The following is a 24,288-nucleotide window of genomic DNA, read 5'->3' as shown; positions in this document are numbered from 1 at the left end:
ATACAAGAGCTGAAGGATATATAAAAAAGTCTGCGCCTTACCAGGAGGTTTCACTTCTTGAAAAAAGACCCCGGGGGACCGCATGGCGTACTTTACGCTACCTTAATTAGAAGAACTTCGCAGCCCCCACCCTGCGAGCAGGTGTGGGTCGTGGGTCCCCAAGGGGAGGAAGGGCTCTAGAAATTCTGCAAAGATGGGCTGTTAGGACTTCTACCTTTTTACTTCACTTTTAGGAGTGAGTAGGTGGGAAGGGGGCGTCTGCGCGGAGAGTCAGGCGGCATCAGGCCCATGCACGCGGGCACGTTCCGTGCGTCCGGGTGCAGCCTGTGTCCTCGTTGACCCTCGCTCAGTATTCTCGCGGAGCCATTCGTGTCTTGTGTTGGTTTTAGTAGAAATGCCCTAAAAATACGCTCTGGCGCTGGAGAACACATCCCCGGAAGCTCGAGGCAAGAGTTCCATATTTGGGGACATAACTTGAAATAGCACTTTGCCCTGCAAACTGACTTTTTTGTTCCTCGTTTAGTTCCCTTGTGTCCCGTCTCTGTCCGCATTCTAGGCTGGAGCCGCGTGCTTGCTAAGCCCAGCGCTACATCAGCTCGATCGAGGGAGGCGATCGGAGGAAGCCGGTGGCCGGCGGAGTGCAAATGTTTGGGAGATGAATCAAGGAACGTTTTGCCCGAAGGGACTGTGTCCCCTACCCCATTCTACATGGTCTTTACAGCAGTCCCCCCTTATCTGCGGTTTCACTTTCTGGGGTTACAGTTACCCGCGGTCAACTGCGGTTTGAAGATAGTCAATGGAAAATTCCGGAAGTAAGCAGTCCGTAAGCTTCAAACTGTGTGCCATTCTGAGTCGCACGATGAAATCCTATGCCACCTCGCTCTTGGGATGGGAATCGTCCTTTTGTCCAACATCACCACAATGGATGTGCTCCCCGCCCACTAGTCACTGAGCTCTGTAGGTCGTCAGATCGACCGTCATGGCACCTCAGCGCTTGTGTTCGAGTCACTCTTATTATACTTTAATAATCGCCCCAAATCGCAAAAGTGGCGATGCTGGCAACTTGGATATGTATAGGAAAAAACATAATATATGTAGAGGTTCCATACTATCTGTGGTTTCAGGCATCTACTCAGGGTCTTAGGATGTGTCTGGCGTGAATAAGGGGGGACTGCTGTATGTTCGTATGTTGGATCTTTCATTATTTTTAAATTTCCTTGTCCACTGCTTTATTTCATTAGAGACCCAGGGCTGTAGTTAGTTAATTATTTCTTCGCCAAATCTAAAGTAAAAGGCTGAAATATGACAGCTCTATTGCTGAATTTGCGGTTAATTGCTATCTTTTCTCTCTCTCTCTTCTCTATTTCTCCTCTTTTCTTGAGGTGGATTTAGAATCAGCGGATTAGAACCAACAGGTAGTAGTAGTTCTGGAGAGGCTGATTTCAATGCAACATAAAAAAATGCCAGCTCCCCAACATTGGAGCAGTTCATCAGTGGAACAGGCTTCCATTTGAATGGAGAACTTACTGTCACCAAGTGTACACAAGTAAACCGTGCAGTCACCTGTCACAAAAGCTGACAAGAGAAGAGTTGTGGAAACGTAAGGTTCACCATCTGTCTGCTATCCCGGCTGCGGGTCTGTGAGCCTCTGCTCAAGGGCTCGAGTGATCGGTGACAGGGACGGTCATTTAATGGGATCTGAGCTGTGGATGTTTGTGAGACCTGGGGTGTGAGTCCCAGGATGAACTGTCAGCAGGGTGTGCCTTTGTTGCAGTGAGCATGGGAACGAGGTCAGATCTTGGCGGACGTTTGGCATCGGCGGAGCTTGGATTGGGGTTACACACCAGATTTTCCACAACCTTGTCTCTGCGTAGGTGTTGTTTCTGTCCACGTCTGTCTCAAGGTGTTTGCTACTCTGGTTTTGGTGGCCAGCGTGGTCACTTAGTGCTTCTGTGTGTGATTCCTCCTAAATAAATTTGAATTTGAGTGTACGTAAATAAACTTTCATGTCGTCTTTGCTAGTTTGAACCGATTCACCTTTCAGTGCTTGAGTGTGTTGCCAGCCCCACTAACATTTAGATTGGTTAGTCGCGCTTTCTCCGGTCCATCGTTTTTACTCTCCCTTATGTTTGAGGATATTTTATTACGTCGATTACGCATTTAAAATTTCTCTAAATTAAACCTCTTGTCATTAGCTAGTGGCCTACTTGCTTCTATGATGTCCTTCTTAACGTCTGAAAGTTTGCTAACTCAACTTTAGTTAATATTTTCCTGATAGGAATTTTTCTTCTTTTTATGCCTCCCCCCCACATCTCCTAACACTCCTGTTTTTCTTTTTTAATCCTTGAAACGTTTTGCCTTACTTACAAAAACTATATTTTGTCATGTAATTGTGATGCAGTGTCATAATCATTTGTGTCTTTGGTCTGTATGTCCCTTGAAAGCAGGGTCTGTTTTTCTGGTGGCCGTGTTCTCTGCAGTGCCTGAGGGATGATGGTTCCACTCTGGTTCTTTCTCCCCTGTAGATGGTTAACAGTGTGGCGGTAACAGTGTGGCGTGTTCCCAATTGCTCAGCAGGGTGTTGCCACCCAGAGTTGCCAACTGGCGGTGGAGGCTTTTGGTTTCAGAGAATTGGTAAGGGAGGTACAGGGTCCTTCACAGGTGAAACTACAGGTCTTATTGCAAATAGAACCTGGTTGCAAGTTGGAAAGTCCCAATGTTGTACTTATAAATAATTAAAACAAAGAAAAATGTAAATGTGAGTACTTACGAGCTTTGCAGGTTATGAGGTTTTCTGTCCTAAGGGACCACTTTATATTTTTAACAGTTACGAAAGTAACATTAGTTGAAGACCTACTTATATCCCAAGCGCTGACCATATGACACCTATAGTATTAATTCTGTTTTATAATCATGAAAACTAAAGTTCAGGAAATGGGAGAAACTGGCCCAAAGTCACATAGTAAGTGATAAAATGTGATGTTTAGAAAGCAACAAAACCGTAATTATAAGTGATTTTTAAGTTCCAGGCACTGGTAAAATCATTTCACATGTGTCATTTAAGGCTCACGTAAACCCATCAGGTAGGTATTACTGCATTTTAGTCTAGAAATTTATAGCTCACAAAGGTTAAATAATTTGTTCAAGTCAATCAACTCTAAATTGCAGAACCAGCGTTTAAAACTAGGTCCGATTTAAAAGCCCTTACCGTGAAGCTTCTCATCCTTAAATATACCTCGAGCCCCACACACCTGAACCTCACTCGGCTGCCAAATACTTCTCATCGGAACCTCACTCCACTGGAAATTAATATTTAAAAGATATAATAATAAAACATTTTCCATCAGGGCCTCACTCTCCCCTCCCCTGCCTTCACATATGCACCTCTCGGCCTTTCTCCTTCCAGCTTATAGCAGGAAGAAAAGCCCGAGCATTTCTTTCTTTGAGTTTGCAAGTTTCTTCTATGCCGAAAGCAGCAGAGGATAACGGAGTTTGGAGTTAGGGCTCTTGATCCAAGCCCTGGTTCTAAATCCTACTCCCTTTTATGGTCTCAGAAACATTAACCGCATGGAGCTTGTGTTTTCACGTCTGTGACTCAGGCCAGTTATACCTCTCGGGGCTGTTGTGACATTTAAGTGAGTTGATAGAGGTGAGATCTGTAATGTTGGGCTGGTATCCCACCAGTGGGGGAAATACAAAGGTTCCCCAAGTGTGGTCTAGGGAACTTCTGGAGTCCTTAGGACCCTTTTAGGGGGTCTGTGACCTCAAATCAATTTTCATAAGAGTGCTAAGACCTTATTTACCCCTTTCTATGAGTTTACAGTGGTATTCTCCACAGGACACAGAGGACGAGCTGTCACAGCAGACTGACTGCAAAAGCAGTCAACCTAGTTGCAGTTTACCTTTAGGTTACAGGAGGGCAGCGGGTCCCACACTTTGCTCTGCTCTGGGTTCACCTAGAGATCTTTAAAAAATATTGATGCCCAGCCCTCTCCACATTCCCATTTATTTGGTACGTGGTGGTGTATGGTGCGTTGGGGTTGATAAAAGTTCCCCAGATGATGCGAATGGGCAGTAAAGTTACATGGGGATTTGTTTTTCAAAGGGCATGAAGAGTTCGTTATGCAAGATGAGTAAGCTCTAGAGATCTGCTGTCTAACGGAGTGCTTGCAGCTAATAACATGGTGTCGTGCACTGTATGGTAAGAAGATGCATCTCATGTTCTGTTCTTATCAAAAAAACGAAAGCGAAAGCAAAACCCCACGATGAGCATGAGGAAACTTTAGACAGTGATGGATGTGCTTGGTGTCTCGGTCACGGGGCCGGCATTGGCCGTCTGCATACATTAAACGTGGGTGGTTTTGGGGGTTGTTTTTCTTTTTTTTGTATTTTTTTGTGTCAACTATAACTCAATAGAACTGAAAAATAAAAATAAAAGAATGTTAAGTAACCTAAAAAGAGAGATGGGCAAAACTCTATGTCAGTGCTACTCTCAACACCAGTATTTTCTATTTTGGAAAATATAGTTTTGTTTTGTTTTAAATAAAAGTGTTATTTGTAGTAATGTATGATGAGTCTTCCATAATTTTTAAGAAAGTAAAAGAGTCCTGAGACCAAAAGTTGGAGAAGAGACATTGGTACATTGGTATAGGGCTTAAGACGGTGGGCTCTGGGGCCAGACCGCCTGTCGAGATCGGGGCTCTGTCATTGCAAGCTTCGTGACCTTGGGCACGTCGCTAACCCTCCCTGTGCTTCGGCTTCCTCGTCTGTAAAATGAATATTATAATAAAATGTTTCTTAGGATTTTTTTGCAAGCTTAAGTGAGTCAAACACAGAAAGCACTTTGCACGGCGCCTGGCATGTTGCAGGGGCTCTCGCCAGTGTGCGCCCCCACGTTGCTGCTGTGTGGTTGTTACACGTGGGTAACACGTGTGACGTTACGTGGCCGGTGTAAAATTTGTGGGCCAAGCCATTCTTCCAACCAACTCATCTTTCCACACAGCGGTGGAGTACGAGCCGCCAGGTAGAGTCTCTTGGAGAAATCGTGGACCCGGTCACTCCACACCCTGGGCTGTGGGTCACGGCTCTGTCGTTACCGTGGCAACGCTACATTGCTGTCCTCTAGTTCAGTGAGTGCATGACTGACAGAGGAGGTGACTGACACCAGGACGACCATGTGATTTGGGGAGACAAGGAGATGGCATTGCAAAGAGGCAGGGTGTGTCTTAACAGCTGGAATGTTCCCTGCTCCCCCGAGTTGCTCCTTTGTGCCTCAAAGAGTTGCCGGCTTTAGCGTCAATGTTCCATGTTCCGTTTGGCTTTTCCTCACAAGCGTAATTCATCTCTCCTTAATACTGTTACACATCTTTATTCTCACAGTGCTATTCAACACCATTCCTCGCAATTACAACAGTCAAAGGCTCTGCTCAGGAATGAGAAGGCTGTAGAGACGAGAAACTCAATAATGCTGAGGGCCATCAACATAATTAAAATTCCCTATAACAGGAGAAAAAAAAAAAAAGAGAGAGAGAGGTCATGTCATTAGCACAATAATTGTTTTTCTCATGACAGTGAGGTAGCAGTGCCCTGGTGAGGAAGCTCCCCACGCGTCTCAAGTGTATCTGATGCTCAGGAAGTTCGTGGAGGCTCATGACGGTTTTCTGCTATTTTAGCACAGCACGGCTCAGCTCTGCCCAGCGCCACACGGCACCGCACAGCATCGCACAACATGTTCTCGGTCACATAAAATAACCCACTTTCTAAATTATGTGTAGGCAATACTCCACTTCATAAATAAAACACCAAGAATTAATATCGAAAAGTGATCTGTCGAAGGAGAAAAAGAAGTTAAGACCAAGGAAAAAGAGAAGCAAAAATAGAAAAGAAGGTAAAAGAATAAGAGGGAAAAAACTACAGGCCCAGAAAAAAAGAGGAACATGCAGAAAAAGACACGTAAAAAAGAAGCATAGGCTAAGTACCATCTCGTGTCCTTTTTATTGTTGCTAAGGTCTTTAAAATGTTTGTATCCTGGCAGCTAGGAGCGGAATCAGGGATGCACACCTTGTTGGTAGTCCAGAGACGGGACCAGCCTTTGTGTTCTGCCAGGAACATGTGGTTAACAGTCTGTTCTACAACCATATTTGTCTATGTGTTTTTACCATAGGTTAAAAAACTGTTTAGTGTTACAAGGTTTTTAATGGGCTCTTAACATCTCATGGCATAGTTGCCATAATTCATTCATTTATTCATGAGTGACAGGAAATAATTCATTTCCTCTTCCTCGTTTTCTTTTCTTTTCTGCTTTTGTGACAAGCATTCCTGTCCACATACTCTTACATGTAGGTGGTTTACCTGGATTAAAGGTGTGTGACTTTCGTATAAGTAAGTGTTCCTTGCTTTCCAAAATGGCAGTAACATCTGACGTACAAGAGCATGCTTTTCACCGTTTCTCTGCCAGTGATAATTGTTATAACTCTGTAATTTTTGCCAGTCTGGCGATTAGTCTGTTGTTAGTTTAACTGACATTTCCCCCACTACTAGTGATTTTGAGCATCACTCTCTGAGTGCGTTTGACCACTACATTTGCATCTTTGTAAATTCCTTTCTCATAATCTTTGTCTATTTTTTATTGTGTTCTTGACTTTTGCCAGTTATATTCACTCCTTGTATATAAAAACATTAAAACTTTGCTGTTATCTGCTTTGAAAACACTTTCCGATTCTTTTGTCATAACAGTGTTTATATGTAAATACATATATCGTACTCATTTTTGCTTTCCAAATCAAGATATATTATACATTTTCGTCACCTTGGTACATTCTTTTGTGTCCCTTCCCCATCAATCCTGATACCCCATGCAGAGGTAACCACTGTTATGATGTCTAGCACCACTGATTAAATTTGTTTGCTCATTTTCGTATCTGATTTTGTTGGCTCAATATAATGAATTGAAATTCATCCCCATTGCTACATGTATCAGTAGATTCCTTTTATTTTGCTCAGTAGTATTATTCTGTTTGAATAATCAGTTTGTTCCGCCACTCTGTCGTTGATAGACATTTGAATTGTTTCTAGTTTTTAACGATATTATGTCATCTGCAAACAGAGACATTTACTTTCTCATTTGGATACCTTTAATCATTCATTCATTCATTTATTCATTCATTTCCTAGTTGCTCTGAATAGGCCTTCCTATACTATGTCCAACAGAAATGGTGAGAGGGGTATCTTTTTCTTGTTCCTGATCTTAGAGAAAAAGCTTTTGGCTTTTGACCGTTGAGTAGGATGTTAGATGTGGGCTTGTCATATGCCCTTTGTTATGTCGAGGTACGTCCCTCTTTCCCTCTTTCATAGAGGGAGGCTGAATTTTGTCAAATTATTTTTCTGCATCTATCGAGATGATTATATGATTTTATCCTTTATTATGTTATGAACCATCCTGGAATAAAAAGGATCATGGTATATTATCCTTTTAATATATTGTTGAATTCAGTTTCTAATATCGTGTTACAGATTTTTGTGTCTGTGTTCATCAGGGATATTGGCCTGTAGTTTTCTTTATTTATAGTGTCCTTGTCTGATTTTGGTATCAGGATAGATAATGCTGACCTTGTAAAATGAATTTGAAACCTCCACTTCTATTTTTTTTTTTTTGGAAGAATTTGAGAAGGATTGGTATGAATTCTTCTTCAAATGTTTGGCAGAATTCACCAGTGAAGTCATCTGGTCCTGAGCTTGTGTTTGTTGGGAGATTTCGACTGCGGATTCAGTATCCTGACCAGTAATTATCCGTTCGGATTTCCTGTTTTCTACCAAGTGTTTTTTCGTTCGCCTGATGTGTTGGAGTCACTCGACTAGTGTCCGGATTCCTTTCACAGGGAATTCTTCCGTGGTCTGGCCGTGAGGGGATGGGCGAGCAAGGGCCTCCCGCGTCACCGTCTGTGCCCTCCCTGCTTCTGTGCCGCTTTCGTTTTAAACCCCATAAGAAATCCCTACTGTCGAAACATTCGACATGCTCGTTTGACTCTCAGACTTGCCATGTTCATCGCCCTTTATTTCTTCTGGAAGTGCTGTGTCTTCCATTGGTGTTTAGTCTTAGTGTTTCTCACCTGCTTACAGAAATCCTTTAATATATGTACCCTTTTAGTGGAGTTTTGTCAATGCCAAATACTTTCACTTTTCGTTAGTCTGATATCTTCACTTTAGTTTTGAAAGGCATTTTCTCTTACATTTCATGTTCAATTGGTTTTCATCAAATGTGCTATGGAAACGACATAAGTAAAACTTTTCAACAAATGGTGCTTGGACAACATGCAAAATAACGAAGCTGAACTCTTTCTTCACGCTAGACATAAAAACATTAACTCAAGATAGATCACACAGCTAACCATAAGTACTAAAACAGTAAAATTCTTAGGAGAAAACGTACGAATACATCATCATGACCTCAGGTTAGACCACGGTTTCTTAGCTACAACACCAAAAGCACAAGCAAGAAAAGAAAAATATATAGATAAATTGGACTTCATCAAAATTAAGAACTTTTGCTTTGCAAAGAATGAACCTTAATGTATACAAATTTAAAAAATCTTTTAAGTACTCAAGGGATGCCAGAATATAAATTAGACTGAGTAAATATAAATTAGACAAAGTAATCTAATTGCATTAAGAATATCTGAAATAAGCTCACTGACAAGGATTGGGGTTGAGGGAAGGTGCTTATTGAAGTGACTTTGGAAATGAATGGAGTCTGTAAGACTAAATGCAAAAGGAACTAACTGTAAGCATTGTTTCCCATGGATATATCAGTTAAATATAACTTCTCACTTATATTTATAAGTTATATTTAACTATTTGGTAAGTTATAATTTACTTCATAAACTGTTTCCTATGGAGGTATCAGTTCACAATCTGACACCATTCTTCATGTATAAACTGTCAGTGAAAAATTAAGTAAATGGGTGGAAGATGGTGAGAGTCAGGTTTCTCACTGTTGGGTGGGGAGAGGTTATAAGTAACCAGTGGGGAAGGCTAAAATGATCCCTGCAGTAAATGGGTAAGTCCTGTAGACATCATCATAAAACTCATGCCCACACTAATAGTGATAGTGATGGATACGTAAAGAAGTATTTATAGATAGAAGTGTATACGTGGATTAGCACTCACACATATTTTGTGCTCTGTCCCCTGGGAGGGCCTAAGAAACAATGGTACCCAATAGCAACGAGTACACCTAGTGCCCATACCGCGGTTTCTAATACCATCTCCAACAAAAGGAACCAGAGCTCCTTGGAGAATTGGCCTATTGTAGGTAGACCTGGGGCAGGGGATATATAAGAGAAGCCTGGTGAATCTCGTGGTGCCAGAAAGTGTGGAAATGCTACAATAAACAGCCCCCCCCCCCCCAGGGATATATTGAAAGGTCAAAGGAGCCAAGTGAAAGAGTTCCCAATGGCTAAAATTGAACAATTTGCACAACAAAATGAAGAGTTTTAGATTATAACCAAAAAATAGAAAATAAATACCCATAGATCCATACTGATTTAAATGATTCAATAAGTAAGCAGAGGGAGAACAGGCAAATCTCCAGTTTAGAAGAATTTCACCTAATTTCTGTAGCTACTCTGTCTCCAAGGAGTTGGAGCCTAACTCCCTACTGGTCGTTTACACATGGTGACTTCATTCCAAAGAATACAGTAGAGAAAGCGGGGAAGACCAGTAACTGGATACACAGATGGGTTCTGTTTATGAACACTTCGACCTCATATCTGTCTTTTTTGGGAAAAATTATTGATCACACACATGGAATTTATCAAATTTTCTGAGGTCTAAGTCTCAGTAGCATCTCAAAAAGATGATGTATGTGTCTACCACAGGATAGAATCTCAGTGGGGGTGAGGGACGTGAGGATTTTGTTAGGGGATCTGGTCTGGGGCCACAGTTTCTCAAAGACTTTCTCTTTCTTTCACTCCGTTCAGTAAGTTATCTCTGCCATTATGGGGCGGAGTACTTTGTGTGTCTTTTGGCCCTTCCCTGGAGAGTGTAATCGTCCATTGATAACCTAGTTCAGTGTGGGAATGTCGCTTCTCAGTCTTCCTGTCCTGAGTGGACTCTAGGCCTTGGTTTCTTTTTCCTTCACTGCTCTCAAGTTGGGAATCGGATTCCAAATGGGCAGCATTGGCCGGTGGCCTTGAGGTACAAGCAGCTCTCTTGCTCTCTGGCATTCCACTGACTGATTTCAAGTTAGACTTTCATCTAAAAATTGACCTAGGAGTTCCAGATGACTCTTCAGCTCATCAGCGCTTCTAAGGCGTTTAAAAATGTTTTGTTTTGTTTTTAAATTTTGTTTTGTTTGTTTTCAGAGGAAGCTCAATCCACATAGCCCATTTCACTATTATTACCAGAACCAATCTCTTTATTTTCTTCTCTTTTCCCCCGTTTCCTGCGGTCCCGATCTATCCAAATGCTCAGTCTCTCTTGGAATCTGCCATATGAAATATTTTACTTCTGTTAGGACCCCCCATTTTTTAAAGCAATTAGCTTTCAACTGTCTCAGCAATTTTCAATGGGTCTTATTGGCTCTTTTTTTTTCTCCATGTAGGTGCGTATCTTTTACATTCATTTACGCTACTTTAAGTGGCATTTTAGAAAGAGCAGAAAGAAATGCCTTTTTTCCATCTATCCTGTTTTATCAGAAGTCCAGTCTAAATACCAAAACCATAAAAACATTCCACTCATATCCAAGACTTTGAATTACTACTGTGTGGCTATACTCGTATTTTCCTTTTAGTCTATAACTTTATCTTTTATATTGCCTCATTGATATGTATGTTTTATCTCCTCTACTCATCTGTGCATTCCTAAAGTTGGGGATTATACTGTGTTTATTTTTCTATTCTATAGTACCTGGCATTATGTCCATCAGATAACTATGATTTGCGTAAATGTTTGTGAACAAAGGAAAATACGTGTGTCAGCAACATTATTCGGATGATGCTGATTTGGGGAGCTAATTCATCTTCACACTTGAAACTATTACTAAAATGCAGCATACTTACAATGAATAGGGCGGTAACAGGCTTACACTCCCTAACGTCTCCAGCATAGCCACAAAAGTAGTTTTGATCTAGAATGAAACCAAACACAAGGAGAATGACTCCTACTGTTGCTGCCAGGGCACTAAAAAAATTCATCGTTCGGCTCATCTTCATCTGAAAGAGAAAAAGAACATAACACAATGACTCAGGCCCAGTCTGAGTGTATAGACAAAATGGGGAGCAGGATTTTAGTTCCAACATTGCAATGCCACGAAGCAACTGTGTGTCATCTTATGTGAGTTACTACCTCTTTGGGCTTCAGGCCCTCATCTACAGAATGAGGGGATCCAGTGAATTTTTAATAATCCATCCCCTATGATCTGTGCCTCAGTCAAATCCCATTTAATTGGGGGGGATGGCCATATACCGGACAAAAAGGTTTTTTAGGGGTAGCCACATTGCATTGCATTTTGATGCTCCGGTAAGTCATGACCTATTGACACTTTTGTTTTATGATTCTGTTTAAACTAAAAATTATATTTGCAATTTTTATTTCTTTCTAAAACCACAGATCTACAGGAGATGTCCTTTGCTGAAAATAATTTATCAGATAATTAATATTTCCTATCTTCCATGTTTTGAAAAAAGTAAAAGTATACTTATAATTTATAAGTTAAAACTTTGCATTATTAACTCTGTATTGTTTATTTTCAGATTCTATCATGTTTAATTATATTGCCTACATAATGTACCTATAATATGAGTCAAGCTATTGCCTACCAAAGTAACTGGCATGCACTAGGCACCAAAAAAACTTAGAGAAAGAATGAATGAGTTACTGATATAATGAAACCCATTCTGTCATTTGGCTGAGGAACTTGGACAAATCATTAATTCTATGCCTCAGTGTCAGAATTAAACTGGAAAACCTAGAAAACTCTTTTGGCACTAATGTTTTATGATTCTATGAAAAAAAAAAGACATGAATAACATTGATTGATTGTATCCGTAATTGACAGTTTGTGGAATTATAGTGGCTTAATGATTTTCCAAATTGATCTTCAAGGCTAGGATTAATTACATATTTCAAACTTATAAATTTTTAATAAAGGGGACTATAACTCACCAGGATGTCTGTGGTTCTTCTTTCCAGTGCAACTAGGAAGGCTCCAGAATTAATGAACTGTTGAAAAGAATGAATATCTTACTGATGGACATGTTAGCGGGTGTTAAAGACTTCTCACAGAATAAACTTCTACGTTTCTTTTGCAGATCCTTCTTTACACTTCACGCAACCCTCAGGGGTGTGAGAAGGGTGTGAGGTCGCGTATGGTTGCTTATAAATGAATAGTGTACAAAATACTGGATTAGACATTTGCTTTAGCCTTAACTATTTATCTGAACATGAGACTTTTTTTTTAACCTCACTGGGCTTTAGTTTTCTCGTCCATCTTTCATTTTTAGCTACCGCAGACTCAGCTTTGATATCCTGACCCACTGGTGTCAAATCCGTTTATAACCAATAATATTGGATTCCATCATTCTGATAAGAAACATCTTGTATACCCATTCGCAATCCATTGTGTTCTCTCGGTTGGAAGCATAGATGGAGTTGCAGCTAATATTTTGGGAATTCTGAAAAAATCCCGAGAATTTTCATGAAGCCGAGTTGTATGTGGTGGCATCATTGTCTAGCATAAACCTCAAATTTGATTACAGCACATCCGTTTTTTTAAATTTCTAGTCCCATTCCATGGTGTTTCTTCCACCTCAACCCTCCACTCTTACTCTCTGCACTGAATTCTGACAGTTCTCAGAATAGAACGTGTTCTCCCACGCCTTAGACTTTTTTCTCGTGTGTCTCCCTCGGCATACAATGGGATGTCTCTACCCCCATCCCCCACACCCTTCCTCTGTATGTGTCCACATCTGATTCACATCCTTTAAAATTCAGTCAAGCCGGAAATGTCTCTGGGACCCCTCCCCTTCGTTTCGCAGATGCCTTTCCTGTAGAGGCAGCTCGCGTGGCCTCTGTCACCACTCATGCCACCATGGGGCGATTGTCCGACTCTCCACTTAGCTGAAACCTGGAGACCCGCGACTGCCTTTCCTCTGCTTCCCCACCCAGGGCCCCTTCTCTGGCACTAGATTCGGTGCTAAAACAATGTTTACTGAATGTGATTAAATAAATGCATCTGCGCAGCTCAAAGGTCCATCTGAAAAGCCTTCCCCACTTCATCTCGGCTTACGTAAGCACTTTCTACCCCTCTGTGATGCCATTCATCAGATTGCCTGGAAATTACCTGTTTACATGTTTTCTTTCTTGCTAAACTGAGGGGCATTTGAAGGAAAGGCACACGTATTATTATTTCTGTTCATTTGGTTTTTGTTTTTCCTCCAGTTTTACTGAGATATGATTGGCATACAGCATTGTATAAGTTTAGGGTGTACAGCATAATGATTAGACTTACATGGATCACAAAATGATCACCACGATAAGTTTAGATAACATCATCTCATATACAGAGAAAAAGAACAATGAGGGAAAAATATATTTTTCCTTGTGATGAGAATAACTATTCAGATCTACTCTTTAAAATTCCACGTGTATCACATAGTGGTGTTAATTACGGTTATCACTGCTTTGTTATCTTATAGTTGGAAGTTTGTGCCTTTTGACCACCTTCATCCAATTTCCCTCTCCTCACTTCCTGCCTCTGGTAACCACAAATCCGATCTCTTTTTATTTCTTTCTTCCTTTTTTCCTTTAGATTTCACATATAGGTGAGATCATGCAGTATTTGTCTTTATCTGATTCATTTAACTTAGTGTAATGCTCTCAAGTTTCGTTCATGTCGTCACAGTGGCAGGATATCTTCTTTTTTATGGCTGAATAATATTCTGTTATATATACACGTGTGTGTGTGTGTGCACGCACGCGTGTATTTATAACTCCTTATTCACTTGTCCAGAGATGGACACTTAGGTGGTTTTTTCCATGTCTTGGCTATTGTAAATAATGCTGCTGTGAACATGGGTTATCACTTTGACATAGTGTTTTTGTTTCCTTTGAGTAAATTTCCAGAAGTGAAATTGCTGGATTATATGGTAGTTCTAGGTTTAAAATTTTGAGACACCTCCATACTGGTTTCTTGAGTGAGGGCCCATGTATTATTAAGCATTGGATCCCCATTGCCTTCCTCTATGTATCTGGCTTATGAGACAGATAGTAAATCATTTCGAATGAAGGAATGGACAGATACCTCAAGACTGGAAGAAATATTCCCAAAGGAACTTCAAGACCCAATGATGGGATATCAGTAACTCTGATGAATTAATTTCAACAAGGTTGATTTTTATTTTAACTATTTAAAGTCATACAACTGATATGTTTTATAACGAAGAATTCTCTTAATCTTCCTGTCGGTATGGCTTCAAATTGAACTTGAGTGACTGTACTCACCAAAACTGAGCTCCAGAATGGATATCCTGTAACGAATATAAAGGGAAACCTTGGGTACGGACTTTCATAGGTGAAGAGAAAAATAACTCCAAAAGAAAAGTTCATCAGTCCAACCAGGATCTGGATAGTCTATAAAGAGAGGGGAAAAAAACATGGTGAGGAAAAGGCAAAATGGTGGGTTCCCCTTCCAAAAGCTTAGATCTCCTTTTGGAAAAGGGTTTGGCAATTACTCTCTTTTATAAATAAGGGAAGGAGAGCAGAATCCCCTTTATGATGCATGCAGGTATTTTCTTGATCCCTCTATCTGGCATTTGGTAATAGGTAAAATGATCTAAATCGATGCTCCCAAAAATACAGCCCATGGATCGACAGCCTTAGGATCACCTATAACTACTGAATAGAATCCTCAGGTTAAAATTAAAAACAGAACTACCATATGATCTAGCAGCTTCACTTCCGGGTATATGTCTAAAGGAAATGCAATCGCTACCTCGAAGAGATCTCTGTGCTGTCATGTTCACTGCGGCATTATTCACAATAGGCAAGACATGGAAATAACATAAGTGTCCATAGGTGATTGAGCAGATAAAGAGGATGTGATATACATGTTTATGTATGTATGTGTGTGTATATAATGAAATATTATTCCACATAAAAAAGGAAGGAAACTCTGCCATTTAAAACAACATAGATAGACTTTGAGGACATTACGTTAAGTGAGTAAGTCAGACAAAGACAAATATTCTGTGATCTTCTTTATATGTAGAATCTAAAAACATTAAATTCATAGAAACAGAGAGTAGAATGGTGGTTATCAAGGAGTGAGGGGTGGAGAGAATGAGAAGATGTTGGTCAGAGGGTACAAACTTCTAATTATAAGTCCCAAGATCTGAGGGACAGCATGCTGATATAGTTAATGGTACCTTATACTTAAAAGTTGCTATGAGAGTTGAGATTTAATATTCTCGCTAGAACAACAACAACAAAAAAATGGCAATTACATGAGGGGAAAAACGTGATAACTAACCTTATTGTGGTAAACACTTGGCAATATACAAGTGTATCAAATCGCCACATTGTACACCTTAAACTTACACAATGTTAAATGTAAAGTACATCTCAATAAAGCGGGTGAAAAAACCTCCAAGTCTTTAGCCTATTAAATGCTAAAGTATGAGAGGCACTGAATTCTAAATCACCCTACCAGCCTGGCCTCAAAGAAGTGCTGTCAGAAAACTCTGCCATTGACGACCAATCCTCTGAGCCGGTGGAGGAATCGTCACATCGATTTCTAAGCATTCCTCATTTTTTTCTATTTTGTTCCTCCCTGTGCCACTACCGTGCACCACATAAGTACTTTCTACACCTTTGATGCACTTACACCACCAAATAGTGCGCTGACGAGTGCCGGGGAAGATCGATGAGAAAGACCTGGGGAATGGAAGGCGTACGCTGTATGAGTCTGGCCTCCGCCCTCTTTTATTCCCCCGTCCACCTTCTCAGTCCGGATCATCTCATGTGCTTCTGTAGCAACTATTTCCTTTACGTAGGTGAGTTGTAAATAATATATCCCTCAACCCCATTTTTAGGTCTCTCTTGTCAAACATCCCCACTTGAATGGCTCATGGTTACCACTTTATAGTCAGTAGGTTCAAAACAAGTTCACTTTTGCCCCTTTAAACCTTCTCTTCTTTCTGTGTTACATATATTCTGTGGATTTTGGCGAATGTATCCACCCTTATAGTATAGCACGGAATACTTTTCCTGCTCTAAAAATCCTCTGTCCTCCACCTGTTCATCCCTTCCTTGCCCCTCCTTCTGATCTTTTTATTTTCTCCATATTTTGACTTTTCCAGAATGTCATACAGTTGGAATCGCATAGTTTGTAGCCTTTCCAAGCTGGCTGGCTTCCTTCACGTAGCAATGTGCATCCCAGGTTCCTCCAGGTCTCGTCCTGGCTTGATGACTCATCTCCTTTGAGCGCCGAGTAATATGGCATGGTACGGATATACCGCAATTTGTTTATCCGTTCTAGTTTTTCTTTTTTCTCAATTTGTATTCTTATTTTTTTACATCCCAGCTGTCTGCCATTCCCAAACGGTGCTGCCGTGCGCTTTGGTTCACGATGCTTTCTCCATCTATGACAGTCTGCCTCCCGTCTCTCCCTCCCTTGGTTCCCACTTATTAAAATCCCCTCACTTCTTCGGAGTTCAGATTAAATACCACATTTGCCATGCCGTTGTCCCACCCCATTTAGAGAGAAGTAACTACGCCCTCTCTGGGTTACCCTGCCCCCGCCAGCAACGCCATTTATGGCTCTTAATAAATGTTGCATAAAAGTGACGTTTTTAATATTTTCATTTTATTACTTCTAAATTATATATTTATGCTCCTCAAGGAGAAAAACTAAATTGTGTTTACTCTTGTAACTCCCGTAGTGTCTAACATGGTTTCTTGCACATAGTTTTATACATATTTGTTAAAATAATTTGAACTCCGTAGCGGAAGTTTGGAAACCATTATATTTGAATGACACGAAAGCAGTTTAAACTGATGGGTCTCTTCTGCCTGTCAGTGGGCCATCTTTCTCTACTTCTCCATTTTTTTTTCTGAAAAAAAAAATCAATTTCTATTTTTTCATTCTTGGAGGCTGGGAATTGAAAGGACAAATATTTTCTAAGATATGGGCAATATTACAACCTCAGACATAGCTGATTCCCCACAAGGATTGGTAAATAAAAGGCAGTTATTATTCATAAAATGGGTAAACGGGCGGATGTAGAGATGAGCACTTACAGTATTAAGGGGATTTACTGCAAAAGCCCTCCATGGAAAAATACCATGTCGTGTTGTCAAACTGAATGCTAATTTTCATCTGGGGAAATATAAAATGGTAGGACTCAATAACCCAGAATATAAAACCTGGTCTGTTGACTTCTACTTGATTTTCTCTTTCCCTTGTTTTCTCTGAGCTTGACTCGAAAAAAATCTTCTAGGTGATCTGTGTGGATGTTTTTACTTTGTGGCCTTTAAGAGCTCAGGGACCTTGGTTTATTTGTTTTATATCTTCCTCTCCACAGAACCTTGTACATAGAAATGTGATACCTACTTCCTAAATGGAATGGAAGTGAAAGTTGGAATTGTTTCCTACATGAAAACATTGTGCCACGGGATACATTTCCCTTTCCTTCTCCCTCCACGCCTTGTCTCAGTTCAGGCTTCTATAACAAAGTATCGTAGACTGAATAGGTTACAAAGAACAGACATTTATTTCTCAAGCTTCTGGAGGCTGGAAGTCTGAGATCAGGTGCCAGCAAGGCTGGGTCCTGATGAGAGACCACTTATGGTTTCAGACCGACTTCTCTGTTGTATCACATAATGGAAAGAGAGCCAGCTAGCTTTTGTGGCCTCTTCTTTTAAGTGGGATCACCCGTTCCTGAGTACTCCATCCTCATGACCTAATTACTTCCCAAAGGACCATCTCCAGATAACATCACATTGGGCTTAGGCTTTCAAAATATGAACTGAGGGAACCACAAACATTCAGTCCGGAACAATCTGTCCTGGTCCCCCACCCCGCATGTTCATGTCCTTCTCACCCAGAAAATGTTTATTCTATCATAACAGCTCCCAGAGTCTTAACTTCTTCCACCATCAACTCTAATGACCAAAATCTCATCAAAATATCATTTAAATCAGATAAGAGTGAGACTTGAAGTAAAAATCATCCTGAGGCAGATTCCTCTCCAGCTGCGAACATGCGAAACCAATTCAGTTATGGGCTTCCAAAGCATAATGGTGGGACAGGCATAAAATAGGCATTTGCATCCCAAAAGGGAGAATAGGAAAGGAGGGGTCATGGGTGCCAAACCAGTCCAAACCTAGCAATGCAAATTCCATTAGGTCTTCAGTCTTCAAAATTATTCTCTTTGGCTTGATGCTTGACCCTGCGGATCCACTGGGATGGTGGTCTTGCCTTCAGGACCCACTGGGGTAGTGATCTTGTCCCTGTAGCTCCGCTGGACAGAGGTCAGGTCCACAAGGCTCTGGTGGCCCAGTCCCCATCGGTTTGGGTGACTCTTCCCCCATGGCTTTAAGTAGAGGTCATCTAGCCTGTTGAACCCATTGCTGGTGGGCTTGATGATCTCTAAATCATGTTTGGGGTTCTTCTTCCCTTGTCTGGAAGAATGGTACACACTCACAGCCCAGTAGCTCTGTTGTCTCATGCTATGAATCATGAGACAATAGAGAGCCATCCTTCATCCCTTGCTGTCTTCTTCTTCAGTTTGGACTGGCAGCTTGCCTGCTGGGGTGGCTGATCACGTCCTTTGTTCACACCCACATTAATCTCCTTAATAGAAGGCCCCTTGGCCACACTCCTTGTGTACCCTTCCTAACTGTCTCTCTCTCTTGGTTTTTGCAATATGGATGGGCTGAGAACTTTCCACATCTTTTAGTTCTAGTTACTTTTGCTTAATAATTCTGTATTCAAGTAATTTCTCATTCTTGCATTGTGCTGCAAGCAGTCAGGAGGAACCAAGCCCCTTCTTCGACACTTCCTTTAGAAATCTCCTCAGCTAAGGATTGAATTCCATGGCTGGCCAGTTCTACCTTCCACAAAACACAGCAACACAGCACAGTTTGGCCGAGTTCTTTGCCACTTTATAAAAAAGATCTCCTTTTGTCCTTTGTCCAATAGCATGCTCCTTATTCACCTGAGACCTCATCAGAGTGGCCTTTCCTATCTGTGTTTCTACCATACTTCTGTTCAGGACAACATGGGTATTCTCTAAGAAGATCAAGCCTTTCTTTACAGCCTCCTTCTTTTCTTCCTGAGCTCTCGCTAATTGCCTTTCCAAGTCCCTTCTTGATCTCAGCTGCTTCTAGCATGTGCCTCCAAACTCTTCCAGCCTCTACCCCATATCCAGTTCTAAAGCTGCTTCCACATTTTTAAGCATTTGTTAGAGCAGCACCCCACTTCTTGGTACCAGTTTCTATCTTAGTCAGTTTGAGCTGCCGTAACAAAAGCACAGACTGGGCAGCTTATAGAACACAGACATTTATTTCTCACAGTTCTGGAGGCTGGAAATCTTGAGATCAGGGTGCCAGCATGGTCCCATTCTGATCAAGAGCCTCTTCTCAGTTGCAGACCGCCGACTTCTCTCTTGTCCCCTCTTAAGATGGAAAGGGAACGTGCTAGCTCTCTGACCCCTCTTAGAAAAGGCATTAACTCCACTCATGAAGGCTACACCATCAGACACCACCACATTGGGCTTATGGTTTCACATATGAATTTGGAGGACACAAATATTGAGTCCATAATACACCCTCGGTAGAGTTTACATTGGGCCAAATTTTACTTACCCCGAAGATTTTCATTTTTGTAGCGAGTAATTTCGGAAAAGGGATCTGGGACTCAACCATTGTGGCCGCAGAGTTTGTTGACTGAAACTCGGGAACAGTGACCTGCGGAGGAAACACCAGGAACACGGGATTGTGTGTTGTGCCTGAATCCATGATGGCGGTGTTGATATTTCGAAGTGATAGCGTGACGTAGTTGACACTTCAGTCTAGACCATGTTCTTCTCCTGTACCCGGGCTGCCTGGAGCATTGGTGTTATGGTGCTTTGTCTTGGAATCATAGAACCACAGAGTCACAGAGCCATGGAATCTTAGTACTGGCCAAGATCTCAAGAAGGTGTGAGTGAGTAAAAGGCCCAGGACTAGGGGTTGGAGGGCCTAGCTGGTAGTCCTAGTTTAGTCAGAAACTCACAGTGACCTTGGGGAAGGTCGTATCCCTTTTTCTCCATCTCAGCTTCTGTATATGGACGTCGCTCAGGTTGGACTAGATGATCTGTAAAGACGTTTTGTTTTCCAAATAGATATTGTGAACATTTATTCTAGTTCTCTATCTTCAGGCAGGTAGAGGGCAAAGCCCCTCAAGCCATAAAATTAATTGGCCACTGCTCCAAGTGTCACTTTAGTTTTTATGTTGTTTTTTTTTTGGTTTGTTTTTTGTTTTTGTTTTTCCGTCTGATTCTGTTAGCTATAGCTGTGAACAAACCATCCCAAAACTTAGTGGCTTCGAACAACCACCATTCCATCTGCTCACAGTTCTGTGGACCGCGTGGGTGGTTCTGCCGTTCTGATTCAGCTTAACTCTTTTCGGCCAGGTTTTCTTACGCATCTATGGTCAGCTGGTGAAGTGACCAGAGCTAGACGATTTAGCATGGCCTTAATCCCATATCTGGCAGTTGGCTGGCGATTGGTTCTCCTCTGATTCATAGGTGTTTTTCAGAACCGCAGAATCATGCGTGCTCTTGGACCACCGACCTAAGCAAATTGCATAGACAACCCAGACTCAAGGAGTAAGGAAGTTGACTCCGTATCTTAATGGGAAGATCTGGACCATCTTATTGCAGGGACATAGATGAAGCGAGGGGGCAAAGTGTATCCATTTATACACTGTGCCTTATCATCTTCTATTGTTTCTTAATAAGAACAGGTCTTCCTAAATTGAAAATCCCGATGTGACAGGCTCTAGCCACTTGCCAGTTAGAACTTTTTAAAAGACCACCCCGCTTACAATTTTCTTTTCTCCGAATTGACTCTCTCATTCAGTTTTCCTTGAACATAGAATCCTAATAGTGACCATTCTTTATGAAAATCCTCTAATGTTGAGTTAAACATCTCTGAGTTAAGCAAACTGCATTCCAAATATTTTATAATATACCAGTTCACCTGCATTACTTATATTTTAGCTGTCTGTTGGCCTTTTTCCAGTCTCTCTCTCTCTCTCTCTCTCTCTCTCTCTCTCTCTCTCTCTCTCTCTCTCTCTCTGTCTTTCCTCTAAGCGTGATGACTAGAGCAATGTTGTAATAGCTATCGGATAAATGGTAAAAAGAAAGATAACTTTAAGTTTTTATTATGCTTTAATTCATGCAAACTAATTCTAGAGATGCAGTGAAAAACTCAATCCTTGGACCATAACAATCTAGAATTAATCTCAGGTTCTCCCTTTATTTACTAGTTATGGGGTCATGGATAAGTGATGTATTAATTGACATGTTTATATTAAATTACAGATTTATTAAAATATTGCATTTCTTAGCCCAAAAATGGAAACGATCATTGTTACCTTATAGGGTTATCGTGAGTGATTTCTGAAGCGTCTGGCATATAGTGGATGCCAAATAAATTGTAATGACAGAAATAAGAGCATTCAGTATTACTTCCGTTATTATTTCAATTTTTCATCATGGTAGCCAGGTGTTCTGTTTTGCTTTAAGTCCGCATCATTTCCAAAGTCCATTTCGGTTGGCTCTTTATCAGCTAAACGTCCTATGTATTCTTACAAGCGCAGCTATAAGCACATTGGAAATGCTACACTGAGTTGGTCCAGAAGTTATTTTACTTCATTTCTCCATTTCTAGGTGGCTGTGGAACTTCACAGTCTCCTGCTAATAAATTCACTAGGCCCACTGATACACGGATAACATCTACTTGTGTCCTACGTTTATTTCTTCCTATATCCTTAGATTTCTTCTTATTTTCTAATCCACCAAGACCTACCCTTTTCATAGGAATTGCTCCAGCCTTAGGGTGGCTGATTTGAAATAATTATCATATCCCCGAATTCCTCAATGTTCCCAAATCGAGCTTTTATTTCAAGCTTCTTACGTCCAGCTATTGAAGGGGAATTGTGTTGATCCAAGTGATCAGAGCTCTCTGATTCATCTTCAGTGGAATGAGGCCTCTTTCTCACAGCTTCTTGTCGGATTCCCTTGCCAAATATTTCCAAGAAGGGCTCTCTGTGCTCTTTCTCTTATCTTTCTCTTCCTGCAGCTGAAGCTTGATTTTTCTTATTTTTAAGTTTTTCTTTCTCTTTGTTGCAACATCGCCTCCTTTTGAGAGATCCATATCCGTACCCTAAGAGCAGTAGATTAGCGTGACCACATGTCACCTGCTTAGAGGTTCCCAAATCCTCTAGTTTTCTCTTTTTTTAAAAATTATAGATAATAATGGCTCGGAAAGTTAAAAAATACATATAAAATAAAAGAAGGACCATGAAAAGATCCCAGAATGATGAAAAACAGATGAGTAACACATGTTATTTATATCTTTATGGTTGTATTTGTTGTGTACTTTATAGAGAGGATGGGGATGGGAAATGGTCATGTCTGTGGTAGCTGGGGGGTGGAAAGAGAAAAAAGGGTTAACTCTTGATCTTCCTTAGTGAAATCAGAGCTTTCCAGCTATTTTCACATAAAGGCATTCACAGAAAATGGTATTTGGTGCATGGCAGAATTAGAGGCATTTAGAGTTCCCAGTGGGGTTACTTGCTACTCAAGATAATCTTGTATGACTGATTTTTTAAACCATGCGCATACATAACTATGATTATTGAAATCTTAAAAAAATGACTACAGTCGACTGTTAAACAGTGTGTGTGGGTTAAGGGTACTGATCTCCATGCAGTTGAAAATCCATGTATAACTTTTGACTCCCCCAAAACTTTGGCCATCCAGGACCCCTGCAGATGCCAAAATCTGTAAACGTTCAAGTGCTTTATATAAAATGGCATAGAACAAGACATATAGTTGGCCCTCTGCATCCTGGATTCCAAACCATGAATTGAAAATACCATTTGCCACCTGTGTGGTTGGTTGAATCCACAGATATGAAACCTGGGGCTGATTGTATATTTGTTGAAAAAAAAATCTGCTTATAAGTGAACCTGTACAGTTCAAACCTGTATTATTCAAGGATCGACTTTGGTTTCATGTGTGACAAGGCAAGTTAATATATTAAAATGAAAAATAATACATCAAAATATATTGAATCATTTCTCTTCTCCGTTTATCATTCAGTCAGGGATGTGATAGGAAGAATTGTGGTCCCCAAGAAAATTCCATGCCCTTATTCCCAGGACTGTGAATATGATGAGGTATCACACCCATGAATACGTTACCTTAAAAGGCAAAAAGAACTTTGCAGGTAAAATTAGAAAATTCACTTTAAAATAGGGAGATCATCCTGGATTATTTGGGTGGGCTCGTTGTAATAACAGGACCCCTTAAAAGCAGAAGCAGGAGAAGTTCGAGGACTCAGTAAACCATTGCTGGGCCGAAGATGGAGACCCCATGCGAAAAAATGCAGGTGGCGTCCAAGAGCGGACAGCGCCCCCTAGTGGACAGCCGTCATGGACACAGCTTCAAGGAACTGGATGGTTCCAACAATTCATGAGCTGGAAAGAGGATTTTAAGATCAGAACAACAGACCTGGCCAGTACTATGATTTTACCCAAGTGAGACTCTGAGCAAATAACCGAATCAAGCTGTCCAGGACTTCTGACCTACAGAAACTGATTTAATAAATTTGTGTTGTTTTAAGCAGCTGCATTTGTGGTAATTTGTTACGTATCAGTAGATAATATGAGGGGATAAAGGTAAGGTTTTTGCCATTTTGAGCAAGATTTGAAGGTTTGTTTTGTTTTGTTTTGTTTTTTGCCGTAGTGACTATTATTCAGAGTAGAGTACTTTCTGTGACAAACGATTCCATCTTTCCTTGGCCCGGCACCCCGTAAGATTTCTTTCTTAGGTCACAATCCAACTGAACGTCCAGCAATGGCCTTAATCTATGTAGTCGTTTCTGGTCCAGGCTTAAATCTCTAAGGATCTTGGTATCCTTGGGTCCTGGATTCTCTGCTTCTGGCCAGTGTGTAAGGGAAGAGATATTATGAGGACAGTGCAGGGGGTTTACGAGTGAAGCCTAGAAGTGGTGAGTGTC

The 24,288-nt window shown here is 40.9% G+C and overlaps 1 protein-coding gene across 1 annotated transcript; it reads right to left on the bottom strand.

Moving 5' to 3' along the window:
• Positions 1 to 4,916: 4,916 nt before the first annotated feature.
• MS4A5 (membrane spanning 4-domains A5) lies at positions 4,917 to 20,229 on the bottom strand. The gene is made up of 5 exons (XM_016118989.2): positions 19,864 to 20,229; positions 14,500 to 14,628; positions 12,163 to 12,219; positions 11,058 to 11,210; positions 4,917 to 5,496 (listed from the first exon to the last, which is right to left on the bottom strand). The coding sequence occupies exons 1-5, from the start codon at positions 20,014 to 20,016 to the stop codon at positions 5,386 to 5,388; spliced, it is 603 nt and encodes a 200-aa protein (XP_015974475.2). The 5' UTR covers positions 20,017 to 20,229; the 3' UTR covers positions 4,917 to 5,385.
• Between the last annotated feature and the right edge of the window lie 4,059 nt (positions 20,230 to 24,288).

Source organism: Rousettus aegyptiacus, unplaced genomic scaffold, assembly GCF_014176215.1.
Source record: "Rousettus aegyptiacus isolate mRouAeg1 unplaced genomic scaffold, mRouAeg1.p scaffold_m13_p_5, whole genome shotgun sequence".
NCBI lineage: Eukaryota > Metazoa > Chordata > Mammalia > Chiroptera > Pteropodidae > Rousettus > Rousettus aegyptiacus.
This window is presented reverse-complemented; position numbering and strand designations above follow the sequence as displayed.

Bases quoted from the DNA above. Each gene is read 5' to 3' on its own strand.
- MS4A5 (XM_016118989.2), bottom strand. From the start codon at position 20,016: ATGGATTCAGGCACAACACACAATCCCGTGTTCCTGGTGTTTCCTCCG. The intron at 14,629-19,863 runs GTAAGTAAAATT...CTCTCTTTATAG, and splicing joins CAAAAATGAAAATCTTCGGG to ACTATCCAGATCCTGGTTGG. The intron at 11,211-12,162 runs GTGAGTTATAGT...TTTCTCTTTCAG, and splicing joins GAAGAACCACAGACATCCTG to ATGAAGATGAGCCGAACGAT.